The sequence below is a fragment of the Schistocerca gregaria genome, chromosome X (assembly GCF_023897955.1).
Source record: "Schistocerca gregaria isolate iqSchGreg1 chromosome X, iqSchGreg1.2, whole genome shotgun sequence".
NCBI classification, from domain to species: domain Eukaryota; kingdom Metazoa; phylum Arthropoda; class Insecta; order Orthoptera; family Acrididae; genus Schistocerca; species Schistocerca gregaria.
In genome coordinates this window covers 726097291-726110736 of record NC_064931.1, presented here as the reverse complement: position 1 = coordinate 726110736, position 13446 = coordinate 726097291, and the positions used below count along the sequence as shown (strand labels likewise).

The 13446-nt window shown below is 38.2% G+C and overlaps 1 protein-coding gene across 3 annotated transcripts in view; it reads left to right on the top strand.

Moving 5' to 3' along the window:
• The window catches only part of LOC126299597 (exocyst complex component 1), a 267483-nt gene extending 256981 nt beyond the window's left edge, over nucleotides 1-10502 (top strand). For all 3 annotated transcript variants that reach the window (XM_049991619.1, XM_049991618.1, XM_049991620.1), the window contains 2 exons: nucleotides 6632-6826; nucleotides 7349-10502. In XM_049991619.1, coding sequence (XP_049847576.1) covers nucleotides 6632-6826; nucleotides 7349-7501 — 348 coding nt within the window. In that variant the 3' untranslated portion in view covers nucleotides 7502-10502. The remainder of the gene's footprint in view (nucleotides 1-6631; nucleotides 6827-7348) is intronic.
• The last annotated feature ends 2944 nt before the right edge of the window (nucleotides 10503-13446 follow it).

Below are 13446 nucleotides of genomic sequence, written 5' to 3'. Positions count from 1 at the left end.
GTCCCATCTACAGATTAGCAAATCAGAGGAGCTGGAGTTAAGGGGAAGGATCTGGATGACATAGGTTGTGAAACAGCCATTGAAATTGAGAATTATGTGCTCATCAGCATGTTTTGCTGTCCTGTCAGAGGCAGAGCTACCTATGAAGGCAGTCAGTGTCATCTGCCAGCTTTAACTTCTGTAAAGTATTTTATGTGGTCATGACACCAGCCAGCTGTCCACCCAGATAAATGGCCTGTGTCAAGTTGTGGCCAAGAGACTTAACAGGAACTCACACCCAGTGGCACAACTCACTGCTGAGCATAAAATTCTGAATTTTAGTAGCACATACACAGTCCATGCCATCTTGATTCCCCCAACACCAGCTTCTCTGATTTATGTTGATGCGCCTTACCCTTGTAACGCATTCTATGATCTTTTCTGCACACAACTCCTCCTCCCTGCATCTAGATTGAGTTCATTAGTGCCACATTCCTATCCGATTCTTCTGCCGCTTCATACCAGCCATCAGCCACACTTCTTCCCACTCCCCAACTCCTTGCCTTCCTTGTCCACTCCACCCACCACTCACATCAGTTGAACTACAGTGCCAACACGATGTAGTCAGCCCTGAAAATGTAGCCATACAGGGGTGTGTGCATAGTTATTTATCATATAAGATTGTAATATTGGGGATTTAAGGATTTATTTATTTCTGAAATATTAAAATTTCGTAGAACAGTTTAAAGTGTACCGGATGGTTGTAATTAAAGTGCAGCTACTCACTAAGGTCCAGTGCGCACTGTAATTATCATATGGCAGCGAAACTTGGTAGGTACAGTATTGTGGAACTGATTTACACGGCGCTATTAATGCAAACAAGATGGTATAGAAATGTTTCCATTTGTAATGGATTAGGAATGGAACATGAGCAAAAAAGGTCTGACAAGTTAGAAAAATAATGTTGATTTTATTATTAACTGTTATGAATTGTCAGATAACAATATGAATGTCATACAAACAGTGTATGACGCTAGATTTGAACCTTGTGGCCAAAATTGGAAGTAATTGTTTTCCAACATAAATCAGTTCCCCTTTAATGCATTAGCATATCTACCAAGTTTTGCTCCCGTACAATAATTACAGCCCGCACTGAAGCTCCGTGAATAACTGCACTTTAATTATAACCACCCAGTATTTGTAAGTAAAAGCATTCTCTGCAAGGACAAGCTCTTCAGCTCTGTCTGTACTTTCGTGTGTGCTTGACATACTTCTCTTCAGGGTGAAATTTTAGGTCTCATTGGAGTTTTAACTGGTGTTTGATTTCAGATTCAATGTGATACTATTCTTTAAACTGAGATAATGTTGTGATTTTGACTATTATGCTTTAAAATTAATGTGTTACAAACTTTTCATTGTTCCGTTCCTCAATGTAGGCATTATTAATGGATTTTCCTTAATGTGAGGAACACATCGATACAGTAAATAGGGATTAAGAAGAAACTGCTATTTGAGTACAATCTGTGTACCATTTCCCAATACTGCATTAGTCTTAGTCAAACATCCCTAAGGCACTCACAAATTTTTTGTGATTATATGCATGACGAACATGTGTCCCTGAGCCAGTGCAGGACTCCTTCCTTTCCTGTGCTGCAGTCTTACCCTCTGACATTATCATTTTTCAGACTTTGTCTGTAGAACAGATTCATTGTTGACAACCTGGCTCATATGTAAGACATCAGTTGTGGTACTTCCTTCTCTTTTTCCCAAGCATTTGTTTACAACACTCCTTTCACGTAACTCATGTTTGGTTTCCACATTTGGGTCTGACCTCCAGCTTCTCAAAACTTTTATAGAAGTGCTGGCTGAGCAGCAAAGGTCACCCAATCTGAGCATCGTAGCCAATCCATGTTGGGGCCCCTCAGATACCCGCACTGTGGTAACACCCTGACTACAAAGGGATCGCATTATTGAGGCCCAGCTGTTACCTCACCACACATGCTGGGGAGGAGGCGTCTGTCATTTTTTGGGCACTAGATCTATGGTCAGTGGCCATCAAACTGGTGGCTGTTTACAATAGCGAGGTGGCACATGTGGGGAGCACCCTCAAACATCAAGGTGGATACATCGCACAGAGAAAAGACCTGAGTTGCCAGCTGATGGCCATGAGTCTGTGACAGTCAGTCTAAACAAATATGAATGTTTCATTGCAGATTTTATGACTCCAAAGAACTTTCCCTCCTTAGCCATGCCATGGGATGAAAGAAAAATCAAATAAACTGCAGAACCTTAAAGAAACTTTGCATCATTATCAGAATAATACAGACACTGCAATATTATATTTATTTGCCTATATCGGGCAAGTGACTTTCAAGTACAATGTCTCACCTGTACAGGAATATACATATTGAATGTACGAGTACAGGTCATAGACGTATGGCTTACAACATATGGAAGTTTAGGTCTGGCCGTGAGTCATGCACAGATAGCCAAATGGTAAGGCAACCACTTGCGAAAATCCGGGTTCAAGTCCAGGACCATTACAAATTTTCATTGTCATCATTCCATTCTACAGCTGATGTTGGTCCTTATTCACAATTGCAAATTCATTTGATGTGTTTCGTAATGGCTGTGATCGCCACAGTGTCTGTTCCTATGCTTGCATGTACGGTCAAAGAAACTTCGCATAGTAACAAGAATAACACAGGCAATGCAATATCATAATATAAAATGCATTTGGAGAAATCTCTTCCCTCATTACATGATAAACTGGTTCAGTCTTAATTAAATGACTGTGTTCAAGATCTGTGTGACACTTTGGGTGCAGTTCTTAGACTAAAATAAGTTCATTAGAAATAAGTACTTGGCACAGATGGCAGGTCATGCTCTAAAACGTGGTAAAATTTTTATGAATGTGTGTGAAATTATTTTAAAAAAAGGGAAACTTATATTTAGCAGAGGAGTGAACATTTAAATGTCTATGTGGATCCAGGATAAAATTAAGGGAGTCAAAATTTAAGTTGAATGAGAGGGCATCTGGAAGGACACTGAGGTGTTTTCTGGTAAACTGCAAGAGCACAGTCAGCAAAGAATGAAATTCAGTTCATTAGTTCAGGAAACTGTGCCTGATGTTTTGATTCATCCATCCATCCATCCATCCATCCATCCATAGACCATTTAGTACAATAGTATCAAACAAGTCAGATACATTATAGAAATAATATATACATATATAAATCGTTAACAAAGTAGGATAGGCTTAGGTGAGGATAGAGTAGGAAGTTGTCCTTGGCCTAATCAAAGGAATCATCTCAGCATTCACATTAGCACTTTGGAGAAACATGCAAAGCCCAAGTTAGGATGGCCATACGAGGAATAAACCCCGGTCTTCCTGAATGAGAGTCCAGTATGAGGAGTGTTCAATAAATTCTGGAACTTTGTCCACGAAATGTTTCTACACTTACATTTTACTTATTGTGCATGGTCTCCTTCGGAATACTCTCCTCCACAATTGATACACGGCTTCCAGTGCCATTTCCCCTTCTGGGATTGTGCAAAGCACCGTCTGTGAATTTTTTTTTTTTTTATCTCATCTATCATTGCAAATCTTCGTCCTTTCAACAGTCTACTCAATACAGCACTGAACAATAACTAACAGACATACAACAGTGAAATTTCTGGCAGTTACACATTAAACACAGGTGTGTGTAGGGATGCCAACTGCATTTTGCTCCAACACACCATTGGTGCAAAGTTACGAATGTTCCGAAATTTTTTCTATAGATCTCATACGTTAAGACTGGTGACATAGCCGCCACACTTAATATATTGGTGTAAGGGGAATCACAAATACATACTCTGAATTGTGATTGCAACATGCCCAAAAACTAAATCAATGAGCAAGAAATTTTGAAAATAAAAGCACTACTGAAAAAGTGAAAACACATGAACAGATTACATAACACTGCTGAAATGTAAACATGCACAACAAGTAAATCAGTGATGTAGCTAAATCTTGAAACTTCAATCTAAAACACCCCATGAAAAAATAAAAACATGCAAACACCTTACATAACACTGCTGGCAAGTATAATGCTCGAACACATGGAAATTGCCAACACGATATCCGTCACAACTAGGATAAAACTAGATTCCTTCTCAGAGGAGGTGTATTGCACTGCACTACTCTGTTTTACAACTATGACTGAAACCGTTTATTATCTATTCCTTTTACTGTCATTGCACTTGCTTAATGGGATTTAATAACTAACCATATTGAAAGCCTTAGGAATATCAAAAATAACTCCAACATGGCTACTGCTGTTATCCAAGTTTCTAACCATTTCATCACCCTAATCATTTATTACTGCTTCTGTACTTCTAGCTGTCCAGAAGCCAAACTTGTAGCGAACAGGCTGATCTGGAAAGGGAGCTATGAGCAGTTCATTATAGAAAATACAAAGGGTGATAATTTATAGGATTTTTTTCTGGTAAAGCCTGGGGATATATGGCAGAAACAGAACATAATTGAGGGGATGAGTGACCATAGGGCTGTAGTAGTTGAAGTGTTCTTAGAGAACACAAGGTTGACAAAAACTAAGAAATATATCACAAGTCAAATGTGGGGGAGAAATAGAAAAGTACTTAGCTGAGATGTTCCAGTCAGTGGTAAAAACACATGAAAATATGTTAACACATTGTGGTCAGAACTGGTGCAGATTATATCAGAAAGTGAAGTAAAGCCACAAAAAGTCATAAAGCAGTCACAGAGGCAGTTTATTACATTAGAGCAGTGAGAATAATAAAAAAAGGAGGATAAAGTTAAGAGAGAAGCAGAAAAACATTTCTTGGAACAGCTGATTGTTGGGGTGAACAGTTACAATCAAAGGTGGAGAAACACGTGGGTGTAGAAAAAGTCACAAGGGAATGCAAAGACACTCCCAACATTCAAGCAGAAACCAATGTATTGTAAAAGGTTGCAGGAAAAGCAGATAGAAAGAGAGAGAGATACATCAGCATTCCGCCCACAGCCCCACACTGTCCAACTCATGTCTTACTGCAGTTTGCAGTTACTGAAATTCACCACCTCTATGCCAAAGTGGCCCAACCAGTACCCCTCAACTTCTAAGTTCTTCAACCATAAATCAAGATAAAGACAAATTCACAGACTTTGAAATACAAGAAATATATAACAAACTGTTTTGCATGGAAAAAGAACAAGAACTAACATGACTCTCAGTAACATTGTACCAACAGACTAGATTGTAAAGGATTGTAAACTGTTGTAATTATAGAAAAAAAGTTAAAAATGCTATCAATCCAGTGATACTGTCATACTTTTAAAACCACTATTGTAGTGAAGATGGGAGATGTAGTTTTTATCATCTAATATGGTTACTGCCATACACAGCTGGGAGCGTGAAAGTTTAACATAGATTCTATGCCATGTTGCAACGTGGCAGTTTTTTCAGACACAAAGCTCTAAGAGAGGTGTAATCAATAATGACTGACAGTGAAAAAAGCTCAGAAATGACGTGGGATCAAACCTATTTAAATCAAAATTACATATAATTCAGTAGCAAACAAATGTACAATATTCAAGTTTCTTACCAAATTGTTTATTTGTGTAGCATAGTTTAAAATTTGAATGTACAGATGCGTATACAACACATTTTAAAAAACCAATATAAATAAACACATTTGTTCATCACTTCATGTTCAAAGGAGACAATGAATAATAATGTCTACGTTTTGGCAGTACCTTTTTGTTTCTTCCATCAAAGCAATTAAATTGCATCACCTTCCACAGAAAGCAGACTACAGAAAAAATTTTCTGCACAAAATGACATATAGTATACATACTGCAAATTTTAGCATACTTTCTAAGTGTCAAAATGAAAATATGCAAAGGCACTACCAAAATGTACGTCTATGGCTGTGAATGCACCAGAAATGTTTGCCTACTCCATAACACATAAAAAGCGTTAATTATGTAATTATTTTTCCAGTAACTAAATGTTGACAATCATTTCATAAACTCATGTAAGAAGTACAATAAAACGGAACTTATTTAATAAATTTTTCATGTGAATAAAAAGTTACTCTGATGCTTGATGATAAATACCAGTCTCTCAGTTTTCCCTCAGTATTCATATATTCTCTACCCTCTTGTGTCAGGCCTTTTTTGCCATTTCAAATTTTTTTGGTTCATCTGTGGAAATTTTTTATTAACTGAATGAATGAATGAATCCTTTTGAGTGTGAAATTTTGTAATTTCAATGAGCTCAATCAGAGAATATTTATGTGAACCGTAACAAGACAAAATAGAATTAGAAATTGATATGGTGGAATAAGCTCGTCTGAGAATAATTATTGAAACGGGCAGGCTATTGTGCATGTGGCGTCCTGATGATAATTTTTTTATTGAAATATTTAATATGTCATTAATATGACAACAAAGCCAAATTGTTGCTGGCGATAATATAAAAAGTGCCATGGGGATGAAACCTGTGCCACATTAATTTTAATAGCAATGTGATTTATTTATTATAAGTCTGAGATAAGAGATTTGTTAAATAAAGACCTATATGCAGACATCTATATTACTTTCTAGACTTAAAGTTTAAAGCTGACAACTTTTTTTATTCTGCAGTTATTTTTTGATGGAGTTCAAGCTAAAGTTGCTCAGGGTGTTAAAGAATCGGAGATAAGTTATCAGATGGCTTACAGCAAACAAGAATTGCGGAAAGTGATAAAAGAATACCCAGCACGAGAAGTAAAAAGGGGAATAGATAATCTGTATCGCAAAGTGGAGAAACATCTCTGCGAGCAAGAAAATCTTTTGCAGGTAATTGGTGACATTATAAATCTTCTCCTTGTTCTAATAATAAAGGTAAATTGCACAGTGCAGTGATTGTATCATATGTACTCCACATCAGTAGTTGATAATTGGTAGCTTGACAGTGTGTGGCTGCATACATCTTTAACTTTTAATATTGCCTATAAATCTCTCTGGGATGAATATTAGCGGTGATACTCTAGATAATATTCATTATACATTTAATAAATAAGATTTAAAGAACCACTTTTATACCTTTGTTTTTTAGTTAACAACACTTCTGTGTAATTGGGTAAGGGGGGAAGTTAGCAACTATTTTTCCTGTAAATCTGGCTTAGGTATTGTGCTTTAGCTCCTCTCTCTCTCTCTGCAGGGAAGTAGTCAAGATCTGAGTGGAGAAAATGAACTTTAATGCTCATGTTACAGCCCAGCTTCTTAAAGTTGTCGAGCATGTCTGCGACAATTGTCTTGCAGTTTGGATCTGTCTTCTTTATACATTTTCTGATTTAATGAGATGTTTTTTGTTTACAGGTTGTCTGGAGAGCCATGCAAGAAGAATTCATACAGCAGTATAAGTATATAGAAGAACTTATTCAGCGGTGTTACCCTGGCTCCATGATTACACTTGATTTCACGATACAGAATATTCTTGAATTTTTTTCAGAAATAGCTAGGTCACATTAGTAAATGTTCCTTCCAAAAATGAAAATGTGGAAGCTGTTTGTTTTTAAAAAAATCACAAATAGATAGCTGTACTGTAAGATCTTGGAATGACCAAGATAACACAGGTCTGCAAAAAAATATTTTTTTTTAAGTTGGTTGAAATTTGATAACTGACTTTTATGTACTTTTCAATGCTGATTTCAAAAATGCAATCCATTTTTTTTTCTATCATGTCAAGTTTCCTCACAAAAGAGGAAGTATTTTTGGGCATAATAACAAAATTTAAGCAAGTTATCACATTTTTTCCAACATTATAAAATTTTATTTTATTTATAAATCAGGTTCTAAACTACGTTTCCAGTACACTTCCATTTCTCTGGTGGCTGTCTCTGGATCATGGAGTCCCGGGTTCGATTCCCAGATGGGTTGGGGATTTTCTCTGCCTGGAGACTGGGTGTTTGTGTTGTTCACATCATTTCATCATCATCATCATCAACATTCGTAAGAGGGACTCGATTCGACTGAGTAAAAATTGGACTGCGTAAAAATTGGGACTTTGTATGGGCGCCGATAACCGCGCAGTTGAGTGCCCCACAAACCGATCTCTCTCTCTTTTTTTTTTTGTTTAAAAATAATCCATTTCTCTTTAAGCTCATAAGTCCTTATGATGACACTTTCAGTTTTCTTTTATTGCTTTTCTGGCTGTGGACTCGTTGAGGATTATCTCTTTTTATCATCCAGCAGTAGTCCGCTATCATGTTGACATTCCATCTTCCTTGATATCTTCTTTCCATATCTTTGATGTCTTGGTATATTTCGCTGTGCTCTTCACTTACATCACCAAGGTTTGCAGGGAAGTAGTCATGATGTGAGTGGAGAAAATGATCTTTAATGCTCATGTTACAGCCCAGCTTCTTAAAGTTGTCGAGCATGTCTGCGACGATTGTCTTGTAGTTTGGATCTCTTTTGTTTCCTAGGAAACCAGTAACAACTAATTTAAAATATTTCCATGCTGCCTTTCCTTTTGTTTCCATTTTGTCCACAATGTTGGGATCTGTCATTAGTTTTCTAATGTCTGATCTGACAAAGATTACTTCTTTGAGCTTTCCCTCGGATAAACCAGGAAACTGTCCACAAAGACATTTGAAACACTCCCCTTCTTTTGGCAATGCCTTAACAAATTGTTTCATCAGCCCCAACTAAATGTGAAGTGGTGGAAGTAACACCTTTTAGGGATCCACATGACTTTTCCTCTCAACATTTTTAACCCCTACCTGTAAGGTTGTGTTTTGTTTGTTCCCCCCCCCCCCCCCCCCCCCCCCCACCCCCCATTCACAGAGAAAACAAGGGAACTTTGTATAGCCACTTTGTTCACAAAACAGCATTGAAATCACTTTTAAATCACCACATAGTGTCCATTTTTGGTCTGAATAGCATAGTTTGTTTAAAACCAGTTCAAGGTTTTCGTAACATTCTTTTAAGTGAACCAACTGTCCAACTGGTATAGAAGCATACTTTTTGCCATTGTGTAGAAGTACTGTTTTAAGGCTTCTTTTTGAATAATCAGTAATAGGTCTCCACTCATCAGGAGCATATTCTATTTTGAAACGTGCTGTAAGTCCAGGAACATCACTGCAAAACATCAGGTCACCTTCTTAAGAGAAGAAAGATACAAACTCCTTTTCCCTTGATCGATACCAAGAAAAGGATGTACCTGGAGCCAAAATATGTTTATCTTTCAATCTAGATCCTAAAACCTCTGCTGATTCTTTAGAAAGGCCTAAGTCTCTAACTAAATCGTTCAGTTCAGATTGTGAGAATGGAATGGAATCAGTTGTGCCAGGATTGTAGCAATCTCTGTCTTCTTCACCATCACCTTGCTGAGCCAATGGCTTGTGATCATCCAAAGAATCTGGAGAAGAGGGTATTGGTACTTCAGGTCCATGAGGAACAGGGCAAATGGCTGATTGAATGTTAGGGTAAGAAATATCCTTTCTGTTTTTCAGACTGAAACCTCGTATGTTGCAAGAACAAAAATAGCAGTCATCACTATGATTTTTGAGCTCCCTCCAAACCATTGGTATTCCAAAACGTAAGGACTGCTTTTTACGTTGAAGCCGTTGCCCCAGTTCTTGAACACACACTGAACAAATTTTGTGTGGGGCCCAAGGCTTTATCTTCATCACCTAACTTTATGCCAGAATAGGTGAAATGTACTTTTACAACAAAATTCAGAAATGTTTCTTTGTTGCTCTTTAATGGTATAGTTACCACAAATGTAGTAGAAGCAATGTGGCAAGTTTATACATCCTTTGGTAGTCATTGTCCACTGTCCATAAAACAACTTCACAACACAAGAAAACAGTCACTATTTTAAAGCACTAGTAACAACAACATGTGAACAGCACAGAGTGATGAGGTACTGTGAACTGAAGGACAATAGCAGAAGCTCACTGCTTGGTGATTGTGGGGGAAGGGGGCAGCGCGACAGGCAGGCACTGACATGAAAATACTGCTGGCCTCTCCTTATTTTACGTATATCTAGTATAAAAATGGCTAATTAACAGTTTATGAAGATCTTAAAAACCAAAATTCAAACTCACTAGACTGCTGAAAAAAAACTAAAACTAGACAAGCAATTTGTGGAATAGCTGTAAGTGATGGAATTTTTTCATTATTTTTCCCAAAATCAACGTTGAAAACACTATAAAAATCATTTAATAAATTTGAAACAATTTTTATGTTGCAGACCTGTGTAATTATTTCCTTACAAAGATTTTTTTTAATATAAGCAAACCATAGGTATCCCTTAATGGTAAAAATTATGTTTATGTCCAACACTGTGAATAACTGTGGGTTACTTTCATTGTAACAGTCATTGCATAACACCCACACATTATGGTAATCTTGATTAGATTATTATCTCTGTATATAAATGTAATTGTCATAAAAAGAATCAAAAGTTGAAATGTTGTGCTTGTAAGACATGAAAATAAATTTCATAGTTTAATAACTTTCTAAATAGTGTTATTAATCTTGCAGTTATGCTTTATTAAACCCCTTATATATATTGAAAAACGTAGGTGGGTAGATACATGTTATTTGAAGCAATTTGAAGAGATCAAGATACACTATGTCATCAAAAGTATTCGGACACCTGGCTGAAAATGACTTACAAGTTCATGACACCCTCCATCGGTAATGCTAGAATTCAATATGGTGTAGGCCCACCCTAACCTTGATGACAGCTTCCACTCTTGCAGGCATATGTTCAATCAGATGCTGGAAGGTTTCTTGGGGAACGGCAGCCCATTCTTCACAAACTGCTGCACTGAGGAGAAGTATCAATGTCGGTTGATGAGGCCTGGGACAAGAGCGGCTTTCCAAAACATCCCAAAGGTGTTTTAGAGGATTGCGGTCAGATCTCTGTGCAGGTCAGTCCATTACAGGGATGTTATTGTCACGTAACCACTCAGTCACAGGCTGTGCATGATGTACAGGTGTTCCATTGTGATAAAAGATACAATTGCCATCCGCAAATTGCTCTTCAACAGTGGTAAGGAAGAAAGTGCCTAAAACATCAACGTAGGCCTGTGCTGTGATAGTGCCACACAAAACAACAAGGGGTGCAAGCCCCCTCCATGAAAAACAAGACCACACCATAACATCACCACAACCAAATTCTACTGTTGGCACTATACGCACTGGCAGATGCATTCACCAGGCATTAGCCATACCCACACCATGCCATTGGAATCACTACATTGTGTACCATGATTCGTCACTCCACACAGTGTTTTTCCGCTGTTCAGTCGTCCAATATTTATGCTCCTGACACCAAGTGAGGTGTTGTTTGGCATTTATCAGCATGATGTGTGGCTTATGAGCTGCTGCTTGACAATGAAATTCAAGTTTTCTCACTTCCCGCATAACTGTCATAGTACTTACAGTGAATCCTGATGCAGTTTGGAATACCTGTGAGATAGTCTGGGTAGATGTTTGCCTATTACACATTGTGACCCTCTTCAACTGTTGGCGGTCTCTGTCAGTCAACAGACGAGAGTGGCCTGTGTGCTTTTGTGCTGTACCTGTCCCTTCACTATCACATAAGGAACAGTGGACCTAGGGATGTTTAGGAGTACGGAAATCTCGCGTACAGACGTACGACACACGTGATACACAGTCACCTAACCACGTTCGAAGGCCCTGAGTTCCGCAGAGCACCCCATTCTGCTCTCTCACGATACCTTACAACTACTGAGGTCACTGATACAGAGTACCTGTCAGTAGGTAGCAGCACAAAGCACCTAATATGAAAAAGTATGTTTTTTGGGTTGTTCTGGATACTTTTGATCACATAGTGTAGGATACTCATTTGAGTTACACAAAAACTTAAAAGAAGTATATACAGGAACAATGAATGTGGTAAGATACTGAGAAAAAAGTGCAAAAACTGGGGCAGATAGCTAATTAAGAATTTCCAAATGATTGGAAATACCAGAAAACATGCATATCAACCTTGATATGTTGCACTGTGCTCTTCTAGATTGTCTGAGATGAACTTTTGAACCAAGTTGTTACCCTTATGTAAATAGGCACACTGCAGTTGTTCGCAAAATATGAGAAACAACTAACTAACCATAACCAATCACTGACACCAAGCTGATTTTGTAACCTATGGTGCTGGAAGTCCTGGAGGGAATGCAAATAATGGGAATGGGAACATTTGCTGTGTTTTGCGATTGATAGGCATCTAAAATGTATGGAAATAGTTTGTATTTTTGGGCAATTTCCTCCTTCAGATCTTCCTGCCCCACCCCCATCCCACCTCCAAAAAATACACACACCAATGGATTTATTATATTCCACTCGGTTAATTTGTCCTAGGTAAGTGAAATGGTTGAGAGGAATGAAGAGGAGAGGATAGGGAGGCTGGGAGAGGTACCAGCAAAGGTGGAGGATTGGAATGTGACCTGCACTGGTGCAGGCAGGGAAATGACACATGATGAAATTGATGACTAGGTTGGGGAGAGGGGATACAATGTTGAAGAGGGACACCATGGAGAGAACCCTGTGGGTGTAAGTTAACAGAGTGAAGTGGTAGGCATTAGAGCAGGGATGGAAATGGAACAGAGATCAGATACCCCTATGTGGAATTGAACCAAGGACCTCCAAGTCTGGAGTTTTAGTGCTTGACCCGCTAGACCAACACAAAAAAAATTTCATCTTTACGACGTGTAGCTGGAGTCGGCCCAAATATATACTGCTCTCACATCTTTCATGATGCCCAGTATCACTTTGTACTGTCCCTGTTAATACATATTGATAAAACTATTTTCACACCAAACTAATATGGGTCTGTTATATTGAATGAGTAAGTAAAATTCTGCTTCAAAAATCATTTTGTTTGTAACAGGAAGCAGACCAACCCTATCCATCAACACTGGGTGTCACGTGAAAGATGTGATGAGGGTTGTTTGTTTGGGTTGACTCGAGCTACACATTGCAAAAATGAAATGCGAATTTACACACAGCCACTGTATGGTGGGTAGTGGAGGGTACCACATACCACCACTAATCATTTCCTTTCCTGCTCCATTCACAAATTGAGCAAAGGAAAAATGAATGTCTAAAAGCCTCATTATCGGCCCTAATTTCTTGCATCTTATCTTTGTGGTCCTTACGCAAAATGTATGTTGGTGGCAGTAGAATCGTTCTGTAGTCAGCCTCAAATGCCAGTTTTCTAAATTTCTGCAATAGTGCCTCACAAAAGGAGTTTCATCTTCTCTCCAGGGATTCCCATTTGAGTTCACGAAGCATCTCCATAATATTTGCGAGCCAGTTGAACCTACCGGTAACAAATCTAGCAGCATGCCCCTGAATTGCTTTTATGTTTTCCTTTAATCTGACCTGGTGGGGATCCCAAACACTCTAATAGTACTCAATAATGGGTCACACTAGTGTCC